General features: G+C 41.1%; 1 protein-coding gene, 1 long non-coding RNA gene and 1 pseudogene across 3 annotated transcripts in view; 2 read left to right on the forward strand and 1 right to left on the reverse strand.

Annotated features, from left to right (window-relative positions):
• Positions 1 to 911: 911 nt before the first annotated feature.
• Positions 912 to 15,698, reverse strand: LOC307043775. Its single transcript, XR_013809447.1, has 2 exons — positions 14,891 to 15,698; positions 912 to 1,341 (listed from the first exon to the last, which is right to left on the reverse strand). It is a non-coding gene; the product is annotated as an uncharacterized lncRNA (long non-coding RNA).
• On the forward strand, positions 1,576 to 5,289 carry LOC307043771 (putative nuclease HARBI1; annotated as a pseudogene). Its single transcript has one exon. The product of its transcript is annotated as a putative nuclease HARBI1 (transcript).
• Positions 15,699 to 16,665: 967 nt separating the features above from the next.
• fxn (frataxin) overlaps positions 16,666 to 27,582 on the forward strand; it is a 46,519-nt gene continuing 35,602 nt past the window's right edge. The window contains exons 1-4 of the mRNA XM_079688575.1: positions 16,666 to 16,854; positions 17,907 to 17,984; positions 18,770 to 18,843; positions 18,924 to 19,044. Of these exons, the coding sequence (XP_079544701.1) occupies positions 16,816 to 16,854; positions 17,907 to 17,984; positions 18,770 to 18,843; positions 18,924 to 19,044 (312 nt within the window). The 5' untranslated portion in view covers positions 16,666 to 16,815. The remainder of the gene's footprint in view (positions 16,855 to 17,906; positions 17,985 to 18,769; positions 18,844 to 18,923; positions 19,045 to 27,582) is intronic.

Raw genomic sequence — 27,582 nt, forward strand, 5'->3', positions numbered from 1 at the left:
ACATATTATTTATATGGAACAAAACAAATGGAATCACATTGTATTCCTCGGGAAAATGGTCCGCAGAAGTGCAACTGAGATTATTTTCATAAATCACATTTAACCATTAGTCATAAATGTGATGCAGGAGTCTCCAGATTGACTTCTAGCAGGTATGAGGGTCTGAGGTGTGACTGTATGAACCAATGGACGCGGCTGGGACACAGATCAATGTAATCAATGAGTGACAGGTGTAGGTTAGTCCTCTCCTGATGAGCCACTTGAACTTTCTCCCCTTTTACCCACATCCTATCCAATGGATCTGCTGAGCACTCAGAGATCCTCCACTGATCTCACAGTTCTCGGCCCTCACCAGAGAAGCTCCAGCCAATCAGAGGAGGGCCAACACATCTCACCAGCTGTGAGCGCACTGATTGGCTAAACCCCGGCTGCAGATTCAACAATAATGGTGTTTGCAGTTACATAACAGGTCGAGCAGCTATACGCTCCTCCCTCTCACACAGCTACATGAATCAGCACCTGGGACACAGCAAGCATGCAGTATTTCATGAATTATTATAATTTAGGATGTAAGAATGCAAAGATTGAACATGTTAAACGCTACTAGAACAAACACATTTATGTTATTTAACATTACTGACAAATTAAGCATGCTTTTGTATTGTTCACACTGGTGAGGCCTGGTGCCAGGAGTTCAAAACTTTTAATCTCAATCAGATCCGATCAGATTTCGAAATCCCATTTTTTGTGATCCAGGCCCAATTTTGTCCCTGGAGTTCAAAGCAATTCAGGGTAGGATCAGCCTGATCCAGATTACGATTTTTCAAGATGACAAGATTCTGAATATCAGTGCTTTAATCGATCGCCATCTAGTGGACATGAACATAATACAAGGAAGACAAGAGACCACATTGCAGAGACATCTATAATGTTTAATTATATTTTTAAATACATAAAGGACATCAAATCATAATGAAATTGTAATTTAAAAAAAGACTCCCACTAGGGTAACAACAATAAAACATTCATTCAAAGGCAGCTGGATCATCCAGGCGTGCTTTGAGGAGCTGAATTCTTAGTGAGGTTTCAGTTTGCTGAAGCCGGCACAGCTGTATTTGTTCTTCGGCCAGACGGATCTGCATCTCTGCCCTCTCCGTTTCACGGCTCAGCAGAGTCTCGTAGGCATCACCCCTCTGGTTTTCTGGTGCGCTTGCATTTTCTCTTTAGAGGTGGCTCTTGCAGTGTGTCATCAGGCCTGGCTGAAGGTCCAGCTTCTGGATCCACATGGGTCAGGAGGACCTCATCTTCAATGGTGTGTGTCACATCAGGTGCATTGACGACCTGAAATGAAAGTTTATCAATATACTTTATACCCCTTAATAAGATGATCACAAGCATGCAAGCTCCTGGAAAATTGTAGTACTAGGATGCTATATAAGACATATAGCCATTGTAGTACTATGAAAATAACAATTATACAAGATAATAATTGTAGTTCTATAGGGACAAGGATAAAATCACACATGATATCAAGTACCACATCTGTGTATTGTCCCCTTTTATATGGTTTGTTACCCGTCTGTGGGTTTTTAGCCTGGCTGTGGTCTTTGGTAGCTTGTTGCTTCAAATTCTTCCACCTCAACCTCACTTGGTCCACCGTCCTCTTGTGTCCAGATCCTGTGGCATTCACATTGTCTGTAACTTCCATCCATATTCCGCTCTTACTTTAGTCGCTCCACCCTCTGTGTTAAAGCTACCAACTATGGAGTCATAATTGTTCCTTACACCCTGCAGCAGTGCATGGGTCTCAGTAGATGTAGAATTAGGCCCCTTTTTGTCCATCTTTCCAACTCAATGGTTTGGTCAGGTCAGCAATTAGTTTTATAGGTCTGGCTTTGCTATTAATTACATAATTAACCAGGCTCTAACCAATGTGGACATGCATTCCAGGTGTATATTTGCAATAACTTGTTATTCAGAGACTGATAGGCCTACTGACTGAAAGAACAGTCAGAACACAGTCATGGCAGGGATTGTTCACATCTTCCATGCTGGAAGGAGAGGTTACCGCCAAAGGGTCCACACTGAGAACCCCAAACCTCTCCAACAGTACACAACAGAAGAACTGTACAATCGTTTTCGATTTGGACTTGATGACATCAACTACATTGCTGATCTGGTCAGGCCACAACTGCAGTGCAGAACCTTGCGGAGTCATGCTCTGACTGTAGAGGAACAGGTCCTCATTGCCCTGCGCTTTTACGCATGTGGAACATTCTATGAGGTCATAGCTGACAGCATGGGAGTGCACAGGACAGCAGTGGGTGAAGTGGTGAAAACTGTGTCTGATGCACTGGCTCGCCTGCTGGATCACTTTGTGACTTTTGCAACTGATGGCCAGATTGCCAAAGTGAAGCAGAAGTGTTTTCTTCTGGGAGACATGCCCAACACCATTGGGGTGATCGACTGCACCCATGTACATATTCAAGCGCTCGTCAGAGGGAGTGGGAATATGTCAACAGGAATGGGAGGCACAGCATCAATCTGCAACTTGTGGGAGATGCTGACCTTGCTATCACCAACTGTGTTGTGAGATGGCCTGGGTCAGTCCACGATGCACGTATCTTCAGATACCTCATTCACACCAACGCAACTCCGGTTCAAGCTCCGTGCTAGAGCTTTTCAGGTTCAGAACCGGTTCTTCGGTTTAGCTCCGGCTCTTTTCACACTGCCCAGAGTCCGACTGGTGCTGCGTCATTGCGTCATCGTTTGAGTCATGAGGTAACCGTTTGCGTGCCTGCTTCATAAAGCCAAACCGCGCGGAAACCCCTCACAGCTCACACCGACAACAACAACAATGGCCGATTGTGCTCCAGCTTCCTCTTTACCTCTTCGGAAGACCAGATTCCCAGTAGGTAGCTGGTCTCTTCAGTGGACCACTGCTGCTTGTTAAGTTTCTCCATCGTTGTGTACAAACTGGATAAAACGCCGGCTTTTTGTTGTTGTTCAGGAGTTGATCCCGCCCCTGCCCCTGCCCCCGCCTCGACGTAAGCGTGACTTATGTGATGCTTTTGCACCACATAAGTTTGCTCAACAGGCCGGATGGAGTTATATTAGCCGACAGTGCCTACCCACTCCTACCATGGGCATAGCCGCGGGAAGTAGGGGCGCTGGGGGTGCTGCAGCACCCCCTGTTGGCGAGTGGTGTACATTTTAAAAACTGAGTGACCACCTAAATAAAAATGATTAAACTACATAAAATAGTTATGACTTTACTTAAAATAAAATTAGCTATTACTCCGACTGTTTCTCTCCTCTTGTCTCGTCTCTGTGTGTGTGTGTGTGTGTGTTTGAATCTATCGTGCTGACTGCACCGATTTGATTGGCTGAGTAGCGTCACCTCCTTAAAACATTAAATAATAACTTTTTAAAACCTTTTTATGTTTTAAACATATTGTATAAAACTCCCCCAATACTTGGACTATTCCTTGCACCCCTCTAGAATAAGCCCGAATAGTCTCAACCATATTGCATCAGTAACGTGCACTTGTTATTATAACAAGATCGGAAGGACGCTGGTAGCGATCGGAAAATTGAGTGTTGTTGAGTTTGTGTGTTGTGGAACATGCGTGTCCGTGCATGAAAATATACCACACACCCAATTACAATTGCATGTTCAATTCACTACCCTGGAAGTTCATAGAGTTTTTAAAGTTGGAACAGCCTGTGGACAGCCGTTCTTCCTTGCATGTCAGTCGCCGACACCTTCTTACAGAGGACAGGCACATCTAGCTGCAGCACGACCCGTATATTTCCGCACGCCGTGTTCTCAAGACCTATTTTTTTTAACATTTTCAACATGGTGGATAAATCCTTATATGCTCCCGGTAACACACTGAACGTCAACTTTGCCTCCTCATTACACTCACCCCTACTTCAGTGGGAACAATGAGTCTGCGTCTTTGATGCACTGAGGAATAAACGCAGATCATCCTCTGGCTGCAGCCTTGACCGGTACTTGCTTTTGATCAAAGTCAATGCGGAAAACCTGCACTCACACAGGTAGGTGGAGGTGAAGGGAATGAGCACTTTTACAGCCTTTTTGGCGAGGTGGGGGAACTCGGTCTCCACAGACAGCCACAAGTGGGCAAGTGTCACTTAACTCGTCTTTTTCTCGTTCTTTTGTGTCTCACGCTGCGCCTCCCCTGAAGCTCTCTGGCGCCCCCCAGGGGGGGCGCGCCTCACACTTAGAAAACCGCTGTTATATAGGGTTTACACACGGAGCCGTTGGACCCCCCAGAGCGTTGCGTATGCCGTTCTATCCACCTTGGGACTGCGGTAAAAAACATTTCTTCCATAAGTAGCTTATGAAACTGCCATTCTTGTACTTAGTACTTCTTAGACTACTTGCAAAAATAATATTAACTACTTTTACTGTGTACTTTTTCAGTAATTTGAGTTTCAAAGTCCTCTCCAGAGAACAAGAATGAGCATTTGTCAAATTTAATGTGGTCTAAAAAATATTTCTTCCATAAGTAGTTTATGAGTCTGCCATGTTTGTACTTAGTACTTTTTAGACTACTTGCACAAATAATATGAACTACTTTTACTGTGTACTTTTTCAATAATTTGAGTTTCAAAGTCCCCTCCAGAGAAAAAAGATTGAGCATTTTTGTCAACTTTAATGTGGTCTAAAAAATATTTCTTCCATAAGTAGTTTATGAGTCTGCCATTTTTGTACTTAGTACTTCTTAGACTACTTGCAAACATAATATGAACTACTTTTACTGTGTACTTTTTTAGTAATTTGAGTTTCAAAGTCCTCTCCAGAGAACAAAAATGAACATTTTTGTCAACTTTAATGTGGTCTAAAAAACATTTCTTCCATAAGTAGTTTATGAAACTGCCATGCTTGTACTTAGTACTTCTTAGAATACTTGCAAACATAATATGAACTACTTTTACTGTGTACTTTTTCAGTAATTTGAGTTTCAAAGTCCTCTCCAGAGAACAAGAATGAGCATTTGTCAAATTTAATGTGGTCTAAAAAATATTTCTTCCATAAGTAGTTTATGAGTCTGCCATGTTTGTACTTAGTACTTTTTAGACTACTTGCACAAATAATATGAACTACTTTTACTGTGTATTTTTTCAATAATTTGAGTTTCAAAGTCCCCTCCAGAGAAAAAAGATTGAGCATTTTTGTCAACTTTAATGTGGTCTAAAAAATATTTCTTCCATAAGTAGTTTATGAGTCTGCCATGTTTGTACTTAGTACTTCTTAGACTACTTGCAAACATAATATGAACTACTTTTACTGTGTACTTTTTCAGTCGTTTGAGTTTCAAAGTCCCCTCCAGACAACAAGGAGCATTTTCATCTAACTTTGATGTGGGATAAAAAATATTTCTTCCATAAGTAGTTTATGAAACTGCCATGTTTGTACTTAGTACTTCTTAGACTACTTGCACAAATAATATGAACTACTTTTACTGTGTACCTTTTGAGTAATTTGAGTTTCAAAGTCCCCTCCAGAGAACAAGAATGAGCATTTTCATCTAACTTTGATGTGGTCTAAAAAACATTTCTTCCATAAGTAGTTTATGAAACTGCCATGTTTGTACTTAATACTTCTTAGACTACTTGCAAACATAATATGAACTACTTTTACTGTGTACTTTTTCAGTAATTTGAGTTTCAAAGTCCTCTCCAGAGAACAAGAATGAGCATTTTTGTCAACTTTAATGTGGTCTAAAAAACATTTCTTCCATAAGTAGTTTATGAGTTCATATTATGTTTGCAAGTAGTCTAAGAAGTACTAAGTACAAACATGGCAGACTCATAAAGTACTTATGGAAGAAATGTTTTTTATCCGACATCAAAGTTAGACGAAAATGCTCCTTCTTGTTGTCTGGAGGGGACTTTGAAACTCAAATTACTGAAAAAGTACACAGTAAAAGTAGTTCATATTATTTGTGCAAGTAGTCTAAGAATACTAAGTACAAACATGGCAGACTCATAAACTACTTAAGGAAGAAATGTTTTTTAGACCACATTAAAGTTTACAAAAATGCTCATTCTTGTTGTCTGGAGAGGACTTTGAAACTCAAATTACTGAAAAAGTACACAGTAAAAGTAGTTCATATTATGTTTGCAAGTAGTCTAAGAAGTACTAAGTACAAAAATGGCAGTTTCATAAACTACTTATGGAAGAAATGTTTTTTAGACCACATTAAAGTTGACAAAAATGCTAATTTTTGTTCTCTGGAGAGGACTTTGAAACTCAAATTACTGAAAAAGTACACAGTAAAAGTAGTTCATATTATGTTTGCAAGTAGTCCTAGAAGTATTAAGTACAAACATGGCAGTTTCATAAACTACTTATGGAAGAAATTTTTTTTATCCCACGTCAAAGTTAGACAAAAATGCTCCTTGTTCTCTGGAGGGAATTTTGCCATTCTCAAAAAGTACACAGTAAAAGTAGTTCATAGTATTTGTGCAACAAGTTTATGAAGCAATAAGTCCTAAAATGATTCTCATAAATTACCCTGTTCCTCAATCGCAAATAATAGAAATGAACCACATGCCTGCCTTTACTTTGAAATCCAGCTTCCCAGGGTTGTTTTATTGCATTACCGTAAACCTGTAACTAATCGCGCACTCGAAATACAGGGGTGGCTGGTTTGACCACGCAAAAGTGAAAGACGGCTGGCTTGACCGCAGTACCTTGGGACCCGTTATCGTTTCCGCAGTTATTTACTGTCATATTCGGTCGTCCTAGTGTGGCAGAACGGTCTATATGACACTAAACAGTAACGCAAACGACCGTTTTCGTCCTCGTGGGGCCGGGGCCTGAGTGGTGGTGCAAGGCGAGATGCTATTGTCCGCAATTAGGCTACTTTTGAAAGGTGATGATAGGTGATTGACTTTTTTTTTGTTGAAGATATTTTTTCTTTAATCTAAATTACATTTGTGATTGACAATCTTTGCTGTGATACTTTTATGAGCATAAACATTTATGTCATCAACATTTGGTTGAAAACCAAATAGGCCACCACAAACGTGAGCAAAAATGGAAAAAATAAAATGTATTTCCCATGAAGGCTAAAAATTGTGTATTATTTCAGTTAACAAACGTTGCCATTTTATTTAAATTGAAACATATTTTAAAATAAATTGTACAGTACATTTTGCTCTGGTAATCCACTGGAAATCCACCCCTCTGGTGGGATCAGGATAATCCAGTTTTTTTTGGGATCAAACTGATCCCAATCCTGTGTTGTCGGTTCGAACTACCCATTTTGAAGATTTGATCCAGATTAAAGCTTGGATTGGATTTCCTGATCTGATCGGATATTAAAGTGATCCTAATCCTGTTTTTTGGTTTTGAAATCCCCAAAATCCAAATCTGAGTTGATCAGATAGGGATTAAAAGTGTTGAACTCCTGGGCCCTGGGCATCCCAAAAACATGAACAGATGTTTGTGGCTCCACAGATACTGCTGAAATTAAAATGTCAGAGTTTGAGCAATGTTGGCTTAAAACACAACATGCAGAGTAATCACAAAATTATCTTTGCGTCATTCATAAAGACAAATCATGAACGTGATTTTGTATCTGAGTGTTTGATAACAAATTGAAATGAGCAGCACTCGGTATAAACAATTCATTCATGTTGAGAGTGAGATGGTTTCACAATCACTGTTTAACAGGCCCAGTATCCAGTGGAAGGTGGTTCCCTTTTTTCAGGTTTGGAGTTTGAGTTACTTGGAGAGCAAATGAACATAAACTGGACTGAAGTGACAACACTGATGCCCTCTACAGGAAGGGTCTGAGCAAGATGCTCCGTGAGAAAGCTCTGGTCTTTCAACACATACCAAAGGCTGCTGCAGATGTTCCACCAGCAGTCTAAAGTAACTAAGTACATTTACTCAACATTTGGATGGTCTTGTACCAATCGAGTATTTTCATTTTATGCTACTTTTTTTTTTTTAAGAATCCGCATTGATATAACTAAGCAATCATATTTTCCATTTTCAGTAACAACAAAACAGCGGATTCAGAACATACTAGTACAATTAGGCTGTTGGCGGTTTTAAAACACATCCATGGGCGAGATAACAAGAAATGCAATATTCATGCCAGAAACAAGAGGGCAGTCCAAGAGAGCACATCAGGAAAAAGAAAAAATGTACATAGCAAATTGAAAAAAAAACAAGATAAAAGTTACAGGATTAACATTATTGATCATTCATCCCACACCTTTATCCTCACCCAGACCTCTTAAGTGTCTCATCACTGGAGCCCAGGCCTTATCAAACACTCTCCCCCTTCCTGCATTCTTGAATCTAAGTTTCTCCAAGTAGAGGATCCCACCCAACTCTCTCAGCCACATCTCAAATGTAGGCACAGCATCAGACTTCCAAAACCTCAAAATAAGTTTTTTAGCCAAAACAGTACCAAAAAAACACCGGCCATTTGTCACTGCCACAGTTCAGATCAGTGTCACTCGTGGACCCCAGAATGGCCACAAGGGGATCAGGCTTCAATTGCTTGTCAAATGCTTTTGAAAAAAAAATCAAATACAGAAGTCCAGAATGAGTGGAGGTTGGGGCATGTCCAGAATTGGTGTGTAAGGGTGCCAGGTTGATTTTTACATTTGTTACATAAAGCTGATACACTGGAATACATCTTGTTTACTTTAACTTTTGAGTAGTGCAACCTATGTACAACTTTAAATTGTATCAGATTTAATCTAACATTTACTGAGCACTGGTGAATATTCCTAAAACATGTCTCCCACTCAGTTCTATACTTTTCTGTGCTGACTACTTCCTGAATAAGAAGTGTCTGGTATAGGGTTGACACTGCTCCTCTACATCCTGGTCTAACATTCCTTATCTCTTCAACCTTATTATCTCTTCAAGTGCCCGATGCGGTATATCTGCAAATGTAGCTATATGAGACCTCATAAAGCTCCGGATCTGTAGATATCTAAAAAAGTGTGAGGCTGGGAGATCGTATTTGTTTCTCAATTGTTCGAAGGACATCAAGTGGCCCCCCTGGTGCAAGTCCTTCAAGCACTCCACTCCCTTCTCCTTTCAGCGAGCAAACGCGGAATCCAGGCTGGCCGGTTTAAAGGCGAGCTTGCCACAGATTGGGCTCTCTATACATATTTGGGGCTTTCAAGTATATTTTAATTTGTTTCCATATTTTAAGAGAATTGTGTACCAGAAAGTTCCCTGCATATATTAATTTATTAGTCTTAACTGGGCTATTCAGAAGGGCTGGGAGAGAAGTTCCGAGACAGTTTACTCTCCCAACCAGTGACAGAGGGAGAGTTTTCCAGAAATCTATGTTCTGCTTAAACTGGGTTATTCTCAGTTTGCAGTTCTCCTCAAGTAACCGTTCGGGTTTTCTGGTGACTGCCACCCCCAGGTAAGTGAACCTGTCCTCGGCTATCTTAAAGGGCACAGATTTCAGTGTGGAGCTGTTCTGGTTCAAGTACACTGGCATTAATTCACTCTTATCCCAGTTTATTTGAAACCCTGAGAAGGAGCCAAAATGGTTAAACAGCTCCATAATTGAAGGTATAGATTCCTGTGGTTTTGGACACATATAGCAAAATGTCATCCGCTTATAATGACAGTTGATGATTCTGCCCTTTAATGGAGACATGTGATATTCCGGGATGCCGCCGGCGCCGTATACTTGTGGCTATAGTGGCTCTATGGCTAAAGCAAATCAAAAAGGTGAGTAGCAGAGTTGAGTGTGCCTGATACAATTATAAATCTGCCATTTGGACAACCTGATCTCACCAGAATGCGTGACTCCACCACGACTCCTTAACACCGCATTGCGTGGTGGAGTCACGATCAGGTTGCATTTGGATCACTGACTGTACACCTATGTTCAAATGAAACATTTTTCTTAATGATAATGGCTACCCCTCTAGCTCTGGCACCGTAGTTTGACTGGTATATTCGTGGTCCCCATCCCATACGAAGTTTGTCTTTAGCCGTATTCTTAATGTGTGTCTCTTGAAGACAACTTGTACATAATACATCAGCTTTCAAACGTTTCAAGTGTGCCATTATCTTCCCTCTCTTAACTGGGTGATTCAAACCTCTTACGTTCCAGCTTACTATCTGTTTTGTTTGTTGGTCTATTAATGAACTGACTCGTGCTTCATGCTTAAGTGTTAGCCAAGCTTTTAATTAAGCTCTTGTTCGGTTCCCTTACCATACATCTGTATTCAAACATAGGTCACAACTATGTGGCGACACCTTGTGGTAGGAGTGTGTATCTATCTAATCAACACATTCCCCTTTCTTTGAGGTAATATAAACAAATAGTGCAACATCAATTTTAAGCAAACATTTTGATTTCTCTACCATGCCATAACAAATAAACATCTGGTCTAATGTACTCAGACTGCTAACTAGCACAAACTTGAAAATGGTCTAAACATTTACACCATTTTAACATCCATTAAACCAGTCTCTCAATTACAGATTCAGTCTATCTGGTTTTCTGATTTCCCTTGTAGATCTTCTGACCACATGTTCACTTGGAGTGTTAGTATCACAGTCTGTCTGTGGTGAAGGTTTGGACTCAGACTCAATGATGGATTCAGTGAGCTGTTGACCAGCGTCTTTTGTTTTCATAAGACTGCGACGATTGCGTCTGAAGATTTGTCCTTCCTCTGTCCTCACAGTGAAGGATCGCGGTGCTACTTCCTGAAGAACAGTGGCTTTAGTTCTCCATCCATCAGGACCCTCAATCCTGACTGTGTCATTACTTGATAGTAATGGAAGCTGCTTAGCTGTTCCGTCATAGCATGTTTTCTGCTTCATCTTTTGTTGTTATAGTTGGTGTTGCAGCTTTGGGTGTCTCTTTTGCTTTGAATAGCTTTGCAGTGTTGTGCGTAACTTACGATTCATCAGAAGTTCAGCAGGTGACAGTCCACACTCCAGAGGTGAGGCTCTGTAGCTGAGTAAAGCGAGGTATGGGTCTGAGCCACTCTCATCAGCTTTCTTTAGAAGTTGCTTGAGAATGTGAACTCCCTTTTCAGCTTTCCCATTTGACTGTGGATAATGAGGACTTGAGGTCAGATGCTTAAAGTCGTACTGTTCAGCAAATTCTTGCCACTCTCTGCTGTTGAAACACGGTCCGTTGTCACTCACTACTGTGGTAGGTATGCCATGTCTGGCAAAAATTGATTTTGAATGTGTTATGACACATGTTGATAATGAGTTTGATAGTAGTGCCATTTCAGGAAAGTTTGAGTAATAGTCAATGACCACTAAATAGTCTTTACCTTTGAGATGAAACAAATCCATTCCAACTTTATCCATCAGTCACTATCATGGGCTCTTTAGTCTGTTTGTTTCTGTGTGTCTGGCATGTGTCACACGTACCAATCAGTCTCTCAATGTCTTTATTTATTCCCGGCCAGAAAACACTGTCTCTCGCCCGTCTTTTGCATTTTTCAACACCCAGATGACCTTCATGTATTCTTTGTAGTACTTCCTGTCTCAATGCGCATGGAATGACAATCCTGTGTTGTTTCAGTAATAATCCATCAACGACACTCAGTTCACCTCTGATGTGGTAGAAGAGCGGACAGGAACCTACAGGCCATCCATTTAGCATATTTGCAATGACACACTGCAGCTCTGTGTCTTTTGCTGTTTCTTCAGCTATCTGTCTGGACTTTGTGTCTGATACAGGAAGAGCAGCAGACACCATGTTCACATGACTTTTCACATCCTCTTCTGTTGTACTCACATAATCCACTGTAGGTGCTTGTGAGAGAGCGTCAGCATCTCAGGTGCTTTCCAGGTGTGTAGATCAGCTCTGTCATATCTCTGCATCTTCATCATGAGATGCTGTATCCTTGGTGTCATTTCACTTAAATTCTTTTTAATGATGGATACAAGTGGACGATGATCTGTCCCTACTGTGAATGAAGGTAGGCCATAAATGTAGCTGTGGAACTTCTCCAAGCCATAAACCAGTCCCAGACATTCTTTTTCTATTTGAGCATATCTGCACTCAGTCTGTGCCATTGACCTGGAAGCATAGGCCACTGGTTTCCAATGCTCACCTTCAACTTGTAGGAGCACTGCGCCTATTCCATCCTTTGAAGCATCTGTTGAAACTTTAATCTTCTTTGTTGGGTCAAAGAATGTCAATACAGGTGCAGTTGTGAGCGTCTGTCTGAGTGTTTTCCACTCTTGCTCATGTTTGACTGTCCATTTAAACTCATTTTCTTTGTGCAGGAGCTCACGGATGCAAGATGTCTTTGCAGATAGGTTTGGAATAAATGTACCTATGAAGTTGACCATTCCCATAATGCGAAGTACACCTGTCTTGTCTGTGGGCCTTGGCATATCCTGTATGGCTCTGATCTTTTCTTGGTCAGCTTGTACACCTTGTGCAGAGAGCTTGTCTCCGAGAAAGAAAACTTTTTGAACTCCAAACTCGCATTTGCTCTTGTTAAGCTTGAGTCCATACTTGTGTATGCGCTCCAGCACCTTTTTCAGCCTCTCATTGTGTTCTTGTAGTGTAGAGCCCGACACAATGATGTCGTCAACATATGCTCGAACACCATCCAGCCCCTCAATGATGTGCTCCATCGCTCTATGAAATATTTCGGATGCTGAGATGATCCCAAAGGGCAGTCTGAGGAAGCAATATCTGCCGAATGGTGTATTAAAGGTGCAATATTTGGTGCTGCTTTCATCCAGTTTCAGCTGCCAAAAGCCTTGAGATGCATCAAGCTTTGTGAAGAAGCTGGCACCTGCCATTTCACTTGTGATTTCCTCACGCTTGGGTATCTGATAATGTTCACGCTTGATGTTTTCATTAAGATCTTTTGGGTCCATGCACACTCTTAAATCACCACTTTTCTTCTTTACACAGACCATCGAGTTAACCCAGTCTGTTGGCGACTCAACTTTTTTTATCACTCCGAACATTGTCATTCTGTCAAGCTCTTTCTTTAAGCGATCTCTGAGTGGCGCTGGAACTCTTCTTGCAGCATGCACAACTGGCTGTGCATTTTCTTTGAGCTGGATTTTGTATGTGAAGGGCAACACACCAAAACCCTTAAACACATCTGCATAACTCTGTACTATACAATCAATAGTCATTTGGTGTACTCACAGTCGTGTTGATGCAATACACTCTCTTGACAAGTTCCAAATCTTCACATGCTTTATCACTCAGCAGTGAATCAAGTCCATCAGCGACAACAGAGAAAAGTAGGTGGTGCACTTTACCTTTTGAGGTTACCTTTAATATGCACACGCCCAAACTGTTGATTTTCTGTCCATTATAATCTTTTAGTGTTCTTTTTTTAATTTGTGGCTTATCTTTCATTGCCTTGATGTCAGACAGGCTCATCAGGTTTGCTTTTGCACCAGTATCCAGTTTCATAGTTATTATTGTCCCGTTAATCATCAGTGGAGCTATCCATTTGTCTTCTCTGATTGAATTAACCTCTTTTTGCTCAGTTTCACAGTTCACCATGCCAACAAAAAATGTCTCACTTAAATCATTGTCTTCCACTATGTTTACAGACTTTCCTTTCTTCCTCTCATTTCCTTTTGAGAAGCACTGCTTTGCAAAATGGTTCTGGCCCTGGCAATTAGAGCATTGCTTACCAAATGCCGGACACTGTCGTGGTTTGTGCTTCGAGCTGCAGTGCTTACAGCCATGGGCGCGGGAAGGGGGGTGCTGAGGGCGCTGCAGCACCCCCTAGCGGCAGGCAGGGGGTGCGGAGCTCCCCTGTCTGAATTATTATTTGACGGTTATTGCTGCTCCCGCTGTGCATAATCTGTGTAATATGTAGCCAATAAATTCCACATTGTTGGTAAAATAATATTTTGGCCTGCCCCGAATGTTTTTTCTGTAGCCCCGGACAATTCTACCTCAATAATATAATACATTAACCGTGCTTTACGTGAACCTCATCAAGACACTAGAAAGGACGGCAGGACTGTAATTTCCCGTGTTCAGTGAATGCAACAGAGGCAAGACACCAGACCAATCAGAGAGATGCATGGAAATAAAAGTGTGCTTGTGTCATTCAAACTCGCGGCTCTGTGTGTGTGCGGAAATAGCGCATTTAGTGTGTGTGAGAGAGGGGCAGAGAGAGAGAGACCGGTGCCAGCAGCAGGGACCGTGTTGTTAGCATCTGGTTAGCTAGCTGCACTAACGGACATACGGAGCTGTTTGTTCCACAACAAGCTGGAGGAGAGCTCTCCTCTCAGACTGAGAGGCTCAGGTGAGCTAAAGGACTTTCTGAGTGTTTAGATAGTTAACTTTAGTCTAAGTTATCTCAGTGGGTCTCAAACGGTTTGGTCAAAAATTATTCAAAAGATTATTTCCGCGGCACACCTTCATATGATCATTATAGTTATAAAACAAAATAAGAGAATAAAGGAAAAACAGTTATAAAATACTATATGGCAGTAAAACAAGAATACAGTTTGAAAGGGGAGTGATTTGTAAAATATCCATAAAGAAAAAGAACATCTGCTTACAGTTGTGTTTCATCTGGGTGTTGAGAGATGTATCCATAGATCTCTTAATGTTGCTCTCAAAGTGCACCAGATTGATGCTTTTAACTTCAATATTTAAAAAAAAACTTCCCGGGGGAGCATCCCCCCGGACCCCCCTAGAGGAGGTGAGGTCCGCTCCCCACTCGTAAAAAATAGCACTTTACCCCTGCCTATATGCCGTGAGCTGATTATCCAGCCTTCATTGTAACAGCCGCGGGTTTACTGTGCGTTTGCGTGTGGGGAGTTTTTTTCTGCGTGCTCTATAGTGCCCGTAATAGTGTTCACTGGAGTCCAGCACCTCAGCACCCCCACTCAAAATACCTTCCCGCGCCTCTGCTTACAGCTGAATGTCCCTTCTTCCGACCGCTGTGTAGGCCGCGTCTGTGCGCGCCATTTGCCTTGGCTGGAGACCGCACGCACCAACTGCTGCGCCATCACTCACGTTAGCCGCTCCCGCCATCTCGCTGAAAGTCCTGACGTGCATTTGGGACAGCTTGCTTGCATGGCAGATTTTTATAGCTGCTTCACATGTCAGCTCCGTTTCCCTTAGCAGCCTTTCTCTGACCTTTTTATCCTCCACGCCAAAAACGATCTGGTCCCGTATCATGGAGTCCCTCAGCGTAGCAAAGTTGCATGACTGTGCTTTTAGCTTCAGGTCAGTCAGAAAGCTATCAAAAGGCTCATGCTGCTGCACACGTGAACGGAATACATATCTCTCGTATGTTTCGTTCTTTCTGGGAGAGCAGTGGGCATCAAATTTCTCGAGCACTTTATCCAGTTTGTCTTTATCAGCCTGCTCTTCATACACAAAAGTATTGTACACTTCTATCGTCTGTGGGCCTGCATCCGGCTTAGTTTCCAGTCCCATGGCCGTGATGTAAAGCTGGAACTGCTACTTGAAGGTCTGCCAGTTGCTGTCGACATTTCCCGAAAGTTTTAGCGTCTCCGGTGGCTTTAATGAATCCATGTCGCTTGTCACAACTCTTCACTTAATGTGTTTTTATTTTACTTCATAATTTACTCCTGGTACCATGTTTTGTTTGTTGGTCTATTAATGAACTGACTCGTGCTCCATGCTTAAGTGTTAGCCACGTTTTTAATGAAGCTCTTGTTCGGGTCCCTTACCGTACATCTGTATTCAAACATAGGTCACAACTATGTGGCGACACCTTGTGGTAGGAGTGTGTATCTATCTAATCAACACACTATCCTTGTGATATCACCATCCGCCCCCCGAGCTCCCACTCTCGGCTCAGTAGAATGAATGGAGAGAGAAAATAAATCTAGATTCGGCTTTTAGTGCATTTTACAACTTTAAGGACCTAATGATTATAATAAGGTATACACAGGGGTGCACATAACTTTTTGGCCCTGGTTCTCAAAGGAGCACCTGGATATAGTGGTTGGTGCGCATCCTTAAAATGAAATGAACCGTAGCCTACCTATGGAGTCAGGTTTGGGTAAATATTCTAGCGCGCAAAACAAGCACTCACGAGCGGAAAATGTGCTTTTACACGCGCATACAATGGGGGGTTTAATCTGGTTTCTTGACTTTATGAACTGCGCACCAGTTATGTGCAGCCCTGACTATGAGCTGCTCTAACCCTCGGTCCTAACGGACTCCAAAAGTCCGACATTCCATGCTGGTCTATGCTGTTTTTTTTCAGCAGCGCTGAAATATATAAGTTATCCTACTTGGCAATAAACCCGTTTCTGATTTCTGATTCTGTAAATAAAAGTTAACCAATTTGCCTTGGAGTATATATATGACACATTAAAATAAGATAAATTGTAAGAAAATAACCCAAAAATAAAACTATTAAAACAAATTATTATAACATTAAATTATAGCAATATTTACATGAAATATAGATAAACACGTACATTTTTTAAAATAGAATACAATAAAATATGTGCAGTATATGCAGTGGTATGACAAGTGGAAAGCTGTGCAGATATAAGATACGCAACATTCGTAGAACAAATACACAATGTTGAACTTCACAATAATATTCAATATGAACATTACATATTTTCATTGTCAGAAAAATTCGGCTATCTTGAGTTTATCTCTCATACTCTCCCACCCAGCAGGCGGCAGTGTGGCCGGCAGGGAGCGGCTCCTCGGTCCATTGACACGGAGGACGGAGCAGCCTGGCGGTCACACAGGGCAGCGGGGAACATGCTTTCCTCCACTCAAAGATTCCCTGGTATTTATTTGTATATGTAACCGCTGACAGCTCAACATGGGGGCACCGAAGAGACTCGGGAACATATTGAAACAGGTAACGTTAGCTAAAGCTAACCGGCGGAGCTACACTCAGTTAATGTCATGAAGCTAACATTAGCTGTTTAACTGGTGTTATTCTATAATGGTAGGAAGATGTGTCAGGAGCGTGTACTTTGAGGAGCCATTGTCGAATAACTAGGAAATACACATTTCGATCGCTTTTTTTTCGTTTTCATTCATCTTTTGGTGTTTTGGCTGGATAGGAACACTTTGATGCACATTCAGTACCAGTGTGTGGGGTGGCGATGCCGATATCCGGACGCGTACAGCGAGGACTACAAAATAACAATGAGTTGACTGGGGATGTCCGTTCAAAACATTGCAAGCTTGAATAAATAATTTAAACCAGTTATTGTTGCAAGACTTATTACTGAATATCGTTCTTAATGTGATACCAAGTCCATCTGAGACCTGTGTACACCTTCAGACAGCCTACAAGTGAAGCACACGTAGTTTACTCACAGTTTGAAAGCAGCTTGGAGAAATCTTCAGCTGTGGAGCTGTGATCCGCCCAGGATAAATTGTGATACGACTTATGTTCTGTGGCTATCTCACACACACACACACACACACACACACACACACACACACACACACACACACACACACACACACACACACACACACACACACACACACACACACACACACACACACACATCCCTTATCAAAACGGTATTAAACACTTATCCAGATAAGATGTGACTGTTTACTTTGTTAACTTTCGTTATGCATCGATACAGCAACACAAACCGAATGACGAGGATACTCACATACGTTGAGAACAAACACATATATTCATAATTTTTACTCTGCTGTGAACATGTTTTGGTTTTTATCTTAACGTTAAAGCTTTTATCTTTGTGGTCTTTTTTCCTATATTTTGTATCTATTTCTGTGTAACTTGGTAATATCAATTGCTCCTCAAAGTACACGACCCTGATACATCTTCCTACCGTTATAGAACATCACCAGTTAAGCGGTAACTCCTGCCGTTGCGTCATATCTCTCTAACACACAGTTAACTGTTTATTTGATATGTTTCAGCTCAGGAGCATGTCTCAGCTGAGGGGGGCTCCGTTTACAACACACACTCTGCATCCTGTGTGTCAACCTCAACACAAAGTGAGTGCTGCTGCAGGACTCTATTCACAAGTTACACACTTTAACTGTTCACTGCGTCATCAGAGTGAGGGGACAGAAGCTCTGGGAGAACGATATATTATGAAGTTAAGCTGTATCAAAGTGGACGGTAAAAACCCTACAAGGTCAAATGTGAAAGTAAAAGATGACTGACTGAAGAAGATGTGGAAGAAGTAATCAGATCTTGTACTTGAGTAAAAGGAAGGAGGAGTGTAGGAATCCTCTGTTACAAGTAAAAGTCCTGTATTCAAAATGTTACTCAAGTACAAAAGTATTGGCATCAAAATATACTTAAACTACCAAAAGTGAAAGTAGTCATTGTGCAGATTGGTCCATTTCAGAATAATATATATGATAGGTTTTATAATGATTGATCATGAAAGTGTTCTCAAAGCTGCTAAAGGTGCAGCTAGTTTGAATGACTTTGTATACTGCAGGGTAGCTTGTGGATTTACTCCAGGTGGAACTAAAGTCTGATTTAACACTTGATTATATTTCACATCATTAATCCAGATCTGTAAAGTAACTAAAGGGATTAAATACATGTAGTGGATCAAAAGTACACCATTTACCTCTGAACTGTAGTTGGGTGGAAGTACAAAGTAGAACAAAATTGAAATACTCAGGTAAAGTACCTCCAAGTTGTACTTCAGTACAGTACTTGAGTAAATGTACTTTGTTACTTTACATCACTGGTCAGAAGTGTGATGATGACTAACTGCTGAGTGCTTGTGGTTTCGTTTCTGACCTCTCTGTTTCTGTGTCAGTGGTTTGAAAACAGGGTTGATGGTGCTATATGGAGGAGAAACCTCCACCTGACACCAATAAGGCATGAGAAAAGGTAAACCAGGTTCTATCTCATTTCTAACATCATTAGTTGAATGGTTACATTTATAATAACAAGTGTGTCACTGTGTACAGTGAGCTGACTGGAGCAGCGTATGAGAAGCTGGCAGAGGACACGTTGGATTCTCTCACAGAGTATTTTGAGGACCTGACAGATGAAGCTTTCACTGGAGCAGACTACGATGTTGTCTTCTCTGTAAGTCACTATGTCCTGTGCACTGTCACTATGGAACACCTGAATGTTGTATGTGGTATTTTTACACACTAATAATAGGTTGATGGCCATCGTACGCCCACGCTACTGAACTTTGAGCAGGCTTATTATAGAAGTTCTTATTTTTTACACCTTGAAAATGGGAAACACGTATTAACTATCTAACTATTATACTATTGTTTCCTTAGATCCACAAGAAGGTTTTTTACACACAGGCAGTGGAACTCCCCGACACCTTTAACATGTTGATGTGGAATATCAGTGAAGGTTCCCTTTAAGCTCACAGTAAACACTTTGGGGTTGCTCCTTCACACAGTGATGCAAATTAGTCGCTTTTCGGCGCCTCCCGCTTTTTTAACGCTGATTTGGGTGACTTGTGTAATTCGTAGAGAACCGAAGAGTTTTCGTTTTGGGGGGGGTCCGTCCGTCCGACTGGCGACTTCAACTTCTCACTTCAAAAAAGAAGAAGAAATCTAGATCGCAAAATAATTAAACAAGCGAGTGCCTGTTTTTCCTGGCCAAGGACAGGTTAATTGAACACAACACGAGCGTAACGTGTCTTCACCATAGGTCTTCACGTGGTTATGTCTCGTCTGGAAGGTGTAACGGAGAGCATCGGAACGCTGCTCCAGCTCTTCAAATATTGCAGTACCCATAAGGAGCCGTACACATGCCGCAGTGTTTGCGAGGCTGTGTCTTTAGTTGTAAGCACAGTTGCGATCTGTTGTTATTAGCATCTGGTTAGCTAGCTATGCTAACGAATTTAAAGAGCTTTTCTACAACCAGGTGGAAGAGAGCTCTCTCCTGAGAGGCTCAAATAACCTCAGCTCAGTGAGGTTAAGGCACACCTTGATATGATCATTATAGTTATTAATGAGACTTTAGAGACTCAATTATTAACAGGTATAACATACTATATGACAGTAACAAAAAAAAGTTGTTAAAAATAACAAGAATAGAGTTTGAAAGGGGAGTGATTTGTAAAATATCCCAAAAGAAAAATCTGTCATTGTCAGATGGTATATTACGCTGTTTTTTTTCTGCTTCGAATAGTTCTCTCTTTTTTCACCATACCTGTGTTTGCATCACTGTTCACAAACAGTGCTTTCACGTGCACTCCCAGCTTATGCAGGGCATCAGAGAAAGTGTCCACATTAATGATTGTGGCTCAGGATGTACTGTAGTGTGAGTTGTCCCCCTCATCATAAGATTGTGAATCTGGTCCCCAGTTCCTCTAGTCCGCAGCGCTCTTGGGTAAAAATAATGCAGGTCCATTTACCACACAACCCAGTTACTATAAATCCACGCATACTTGCTGCATGTCAGTTTTTGGTTTCCTTGAAGGACAGATTGTTGATGACATTAAAATTAATATGTATAGGTGCATCCCTCCATCCTTTTGCTCATCTTTTTCTATGGAAAGTCTTTGACCTGCACTTGTAGACATCCAAATAGAACTCTGCTTTTGTGTACATGGATGAGTTTAAGAAATCAGATAAAATGAGATAAATCTACATGGAGACTTCAGTGCATCTTAATGCACTGAAATAACAATGTGCTGAGCAAGATCTATGTAACCTATAGTGGATTACAATAAGATGTGCAGGGTTTGAGTCCTAATCGTCATCACTGCACCACTCTATAGAGACAGGTTTCACATCAGCAAATCCAAGAGACTACTCAAATCCACTTAATTTCACTGTATTTCCATCTTAAATGAAGTAATGATTGCTATAAGAAGACTTTAACCTGTTAATGTCGAGGTTAGGATACAGTTCACCCTGAAGAAGACAGTAACTATCTTCAGTGCAGTGCACTAGGGGGAGCTGCTCACCAAAATCTTTATGGTGGAGAGCAGAGCTTGTCATCAACATCTCTGGCAGAACTGGCAATAAGACTGTTAAATCAGACATGTCAGTAATATCCTTTAAATATTTGTTCGAGTGTCTTAGTTATACCATGTAGTCAGTATATAACATGTTATTGTCATGACCTTAATATCACTCGTGTTACAAGCTAAGGATAATGTTGTCTCAAGAGCACAATCCTCTCCCAACACTAAACTGTAGCTACATTGGAAGATTATAGAGGAGCATAATCAAATGAAATCAAGTTTTATTTATATAGCACATTTATAAACGATTTTTGGTCGAGCCAAAGTGCTTTACATATAATAAAAATAGCCTACAGTAGAGACACTTTACAGCAAATACAACAGCACAGTTTGTTCAGAATATCAGTATGAGAAAAACAACACCCTCTGTCCTTAGACCCTCACATCGTACAAGGAAAAACTTCCAGAGAAAAAACCCACAGTTTAAAGAGGAAAAAATGGGAGAAACCTCAGGGAGAGCAACAGAGGAGGGATCCGTCTCCCAGGACAGACAGACGTACAATAGATGCCGTGTGTAAATCGAAGAGATAATACATTTTACAGCATATAGACCGAATGTTAGGCAATGCATGTGTCTGTAATAAGAAGATGAATCCACGAAGATGTCAGCTACAATCCTGTGGAAGCCATCAGGGAAGCAGCATGAATAAATAGAACATGTTTAGAGAAAACAGCCTTGCAAACGTTTTGTATCAAAGTAAATACATTCAGAATGTTTATTTCAACTTTAAGGGTTTACAGTGTATTTAAAGCAGATCCAAAAAATATCAAATCAGATCAAAAAAATAAATGTAAATGGCATTGAATTCAAAAGAAAGGGAAAGGATGTGTTGGGAACAGTTATGTGAGTTAACAGGAATCTCAGGCAGATTAGTCACCACATAAATATCCACACATTTATGTGATGTAACATATAATTAATTTATACAAATATATCTGTTTCTGAGAAGAAAAAAAACAGCATTCATGATTACTGAACATATGTCACTGAGATTGTTATGTAACTGAAAGCAAAGAGGTATTTGGGTCTGTTCACAAATCAACTGCTCTCTTCTATACATACAGTAGGACTTTTATTTAATGTGTTTGCTTGCTTAAATACATTTTGCCCGGTTAGTGAGACATGACATGTCAGGGGCAGGGCTCGACATTATAAATGGCCCGCTGGCCCGGAAGCACTATTTAGACACCCCGGGCCAGCATAACGTACTTTCCACTTGCCCGCTCGCGTCTATCGTTATTCCAACCCAGTTTAGATTTAATCATGCCCACTTCCGCATTACGCAATAATGTAGCTTTAGCGTCATAGACTTCATCTTCGGCAGTTATAGCCATAGCGGTCGCGGTAAAGCAGGAATAGTTTTTTTTTTTCTTACTGGTGTTTTATCATCTCAGCTGGTGTAAGTATTGGCATTATTTAATGATACTATTATATATATATATATATATATATATATATATATATATATATATATATATATATATATATATATATATATATATAGGCCTACACACATTTATTCATTTATAAACATATATATATATATAAACACACACTCTAAGTATTTGCATTATTTAATGATACTATTTTATATATATATATATATATATATATAGGCCTACACAAATGTATTCATTTATAAACATATATATATATATAAACACACACTTATATGTGCTCACACATATGTTTACTGGTGTTTTATCATCTCAGCTGGTGTAAGTATTAGCATTATTTAATGATACTATTTTATATATATATAGGCCTACACACATTTATTCATTTATAAACATATATATATATTAATGTTAAAATAGACATTTATAACATATTATAAATGTCTATAAAATATTAAATAAACGTTAACATGTTACATGACAAACAAAAAAACGAAACATTATACATAGGCTATATACAGATGTTTGCTAATGTATCCCTCTTATATCCATCAGGAATTAATATTAAATGATGAATTTCGCGGGTGTGCCGTGTCTACGTAGAGCTACGTCGATCCTTGCGTAATGCGGAAGTGGGCGTGGTTAAATCTAACGATAGACGCTGCCCGCTCGGGCCGCTAAAAATATTGCTTTAAAAAAAAGAATTGTCCTGTGGTATTGGTATTTTGACTGGCAATTTAGTTAAATTGTTTCGTTTATTAACGCTACAACATAGCGTTTTGTGAGTCTGTTGTTGTTGGTCGGTGAAAAGCAAACAGCTGTTTGCTGCGGAGCGCAGCGCGAGCAGGCTCCCGTGAGCGGGAGCGCAGCGCGAGCAGGCTCCCGTGAGCGGGAGCGCAGCGCGAGCAGGCTCCCGTGAGCGGGAGCGCAGCGCGAGCAGGCTCCCGTGAGCGGGAGCGCAGCGCGAGCAGGCTCCCGTGAGCGGGAGCGCAGCGCGAGCAGGCTCCCGTGAGCGGGAGCGCAGCGCGAGCAGGCTCCCGTGAGCGGGAGCGCAGCGCGAGCAGGCTCCCGTGAGCGGGAGCGCAGCGCGAGCAGGCTCCCGTGAGCGGGAGCACGCTCCTTCACTACAGACTATCGCGCCACCTAACCATTCGCCATTAATGTTTTTAATACCAGCGGTAACCGGCCAAGCGCCGGGCAAAAAACAATCTTCAAATAAAAGAAAGTCACCGGAGGAGTTAAAGGAGAGTGACAGGGAGTATGAGAAGAAGAGGGAGAGAAAGTTTCAACTAGCTTGATCGAAGGAGTTGGCTTCTAGTGGTGCAGTGACGCGTCCTAAAACCCTTTCATAATCTATCGATTAGATTTATGATTCGAAAATTATAAAAGTAGGGTAGACATGTGGAGATTATCGGGCTGAACAAAACGTGCATTTATCAAACAGGTTTGTTTCCAAAAGACCTTATTTCCAGCTATTTTCCAAAACCCTGTGGAGAAATCCCGTTGCTTTTTGTCGAGGGAACCAGCAGCTTACTTCCCGGTTTTAGGGCGCGTCACTGCACCTCTCAATATGATGCCAATATAAACAAGGTCTTCTGTCGGCTCTGTACATCAATGCCGACCTATGCTGACAAGTGAAGAGTAGAACATATAAAGGTATTGGCTTTAGAGAAATGTCCCAGCAGTTTAGGATAATGAAGGTTCTAATCTAATCTACTACATAGCCATTACATTTCTAACTCCTAATGACAGGAAGGCGGAAAGCGCATTATACAAATAATAATACTCATAATAATAGCAGACATTTTTTAACAATGACCACAATATCATTATTTTAATAAACCAAATACGAACAATTGAGGAAAATGAGGAAGAACTGATGATTCAAATGTTGTAGTACAAGTAGTAATGTAGTTAGTGCATACATTTTTTTTGGACGAATGCTCCGGACCAATGGTTACAATGGTGGGGCCAGTGTTAATACAATTCCACCGGCCCGGAGGGCCAGTGGCATTTTACCCTTAATGTCTACCCCTGCATGTACAACCTCCGCCTGCTACAACCAACTGTTTATTGCTCAGATGTGTAAATATATTTTAAACTATCCAAAGTGTGTATTGGATTCTGATTGGCTGGAGAGTGTGCATTATTTTTTAGCATCATAATAGGAAGGTGCCAGTCGTAAATTAAAGGTGGGGTATGTCATTTATTTCAGAAACACTTGTTATATTCCATGTAATGCTCTTAACATCCCGATAGCAATGAATATATTAAATGCTTTGACAATAAATACATAAAAAAATGTCATCTGTGGAAGCCGTAGCGCTGTGAAAAAAAAATGACCAATCATCTGAGCCGTCCCGGCTAAAATAACTGGATGGCCTACCTGCCTGTCAGCCTTCCATCTCGTGCACAAACTTATCTCGTGCCCTTATTGGTCATGTGCTCGTTCGTGTGTGTTGGAGGAGGGGCTCTGTATGGAAGTCTGAAGGAAGGGGCAGATTTTTTCCGGCTCTGTATTTTCAAAGTCTAGCGCACTCGAGCTGGTTTCTCCAAAATGACATACCCCGCCTTTAAGCTTCTCCAACCACTCAGGCTTTTTAACTAACACAAAGGCTATAGTCTAGTTGCCAGCTAAAATAGTCCTGTAGTGAACCTGGAAATGTTGAGTACACCAAAGTTTATGTTAGAAATGTACAGTACGGGTCCCCAGCACATAGAAACTTTCAGATACAAACCTGCATACGTTGGGCAATTTGCACAATAAGCATAAGTTTCATTAATTAGCATATGCAGACAATAATATCAAATGGCTTGGCACATTTTTTTGTGGTTTTGTTGATGTTGAATCAATTTCTGAGATTTTGATCTCACAAATGGCAGTTTTAACCAGAAAGTGGCCATATTTGTAATCTCTGTGGGCTATTTTGATTTATTTTCGGTCAATTTTAATAGGGGGACTTTAAACTGCCATTTTTTTTATCCTAAAAATGGCAGAAATAGATTCAACCTCCTCAATATTTCTCAAAATCTACATGAAAACTGTCCAAATTGGCCAAGCCAATTTTGAGCTTTTGTCTGCACATGCTAATCGCTGCTAATAAATGCAATTTTTCCCAATTGTGCATATTGTCCAAGTTAGCATCCGGCAGTTTCTTTGTGCTGTACTATACATTTCTGACATAAAACTTTGGGGTACTCAACATTTCTGGGTTCACACTGCTGAAAAGTAGACTATTTAGGGAAAGTGAGATAATCTATTTAACCAAGCTGTTAGTGGATGCAAACCTTTTTCTCTTTGGACTGCTATGCTTTACTGGTGACAGCTGCATGACTTGTTTCAAGTACATAAACATCTAATTCCTCTAAAGGTCTTTATAGCTCCTCCTCCTATCACAAAAACCCCAACCTATACATTGGTGAACATTCGCCATTGGCTGGACATCCTCAGTGGTCCATGATAGCATGAGAAACGCATTAATTGAAACACAGACAGCTGCCACAGTGTTTAAATTATAGTCTGTAAATCCATAGGAAGGTGTGATGTAGGATTGTTGGTTGGAAACATCTCTGTGCTCCATAAAGCTGTTGGAGGCGAGCAGTAGCGGCTCCAGAGTATTTTTGTTGGGTAATCTATGGTTGGGCTAACCCATACAGTGGAGGGGCTCAAGTCAGTATTTGCAATGTAATTACGTACTGTTGGGGCAGAATCTCTGCTCCGCGCCGTTCCTATATGAGCGGGTTCTCAAAAGAAGGAAAAATTCAAAGCAGCCAGGATAAGGGTTAAACAATAATCTGCTTTAATGGTGCAAACATACAAATACATCACCGAATCACGAAGCACTCTGCAGAGTAGTCCGGGCTCAGGTTCTACCACTGTATGAGACACGTCTCAGGAACGGCAAGTCAAAAACAAGAGCGCCAATCTTCAAAATGATCACAACATTTATACACAGAGTTCACTTCTGAGCGATCTAGACAGTGAGTTGGCAGTATTCCATTGGTCGGTTTCCCTTCTGGGCGGGATCCCAAGTATTAAGTCCGCAATTGTTGATTCCATCGTTTGCTTCTGTGTGTGTGTGTGTGTGTGTGTGTGTGTGTGTGTGTGTGTGTGTGTGTGTGTGTGTGTGTGTGTGTGTGTGTGTGTGTGTGTGTGTGTGTGTGTGTGTGTGTGTGTGTGTGTGTGTGTGTGTGTGTGTGTGTGTGTGTGTGTGTGTGTGTGTGTGTGTGTGTGTGTGTGTGTGTGTGTGTGTGTGTGTGTGTGTGTGTGTGTGTGTGTGTGTGTGTGTGTGTGTGTGTGTGTGTGTGTGTGCGTCCGTCCGTCCGTCCGTCCGTCCGTCCGTCCGTCCGTCCGTCCGTCCGTCCGTCCGTCCGTCCGTCCGTCCGTCCGTCCGTCCGTCCGTCCGTCCGTCCGTCCGTCCGTCCGTCCGTCCGTCCGTCCCCTTAGGCAGATCCCCCAATCAATGATTTGGCGTCATGACAGAGGACTCTTTGACAGAACACTCATTCCCCCTAAACATCTTCAACACACACCAACATCGTATCATGTATCTTATCACACAACAGCCACCTGTTTTTCTCTATGAAAGCCATATTTGTAAATATCCAAACGCCATCGTCCCATGACAGTCCCCGAATCACCCAACTAATTGTTCTTGTGGCTTAATGGCTTCCCTGAACTTCCCTTCACCCCAAAGTCAGCTTACTAGGAATGAATACATTTTATTGATAAGCTCAAAAGGACCTTTATCTCATTTACTGCTGGGTGACCCAAGTCTCCAGGCCTGCAGGATGTGTAGGAGATAAACATTAATTCTACAAGACTTTAACTGCCTTATATCTGAAAATGTATCCGGGAATTCCCCTGTTGATTGCAAGGACTATTGATAATTAACAGAGAGACCCTAGGGGCCTCTTCTTGGTATCTGCTAGGCAGAAGTCACTCAATGCAGAAATCACAAGTTTAACACACATTCTATATAAGGTGACATTAAAATCAATATACCAGATTGAACTTTCCTGCCATAACACGTTACTTTAATCCTTCAAATAATTCAAATAATACTTAAATTCCCCCTTTTGGTCTCACCCCACGAGACCAACTCACATAAGACATTTGAAACACAACTACTGTCATTCTTTCCTATTGTGTCTGTCCCTAACAGTATACCTTTGTGAACAGAACACAACTTTCAATGTCAGTGAAGGAACTATCAGAGTGCGAACCT

Source organism: Notothenia rossii, assembly GCF_949606895.1.
Source record: "Notothenia rossii genome assembly, chromosome: 6".
NCBI lineage: Eukaryota > Metazoa > Chordata > Actinopteri > Perciformes > Nototheniidae > Notothenia > Notothenia rossii.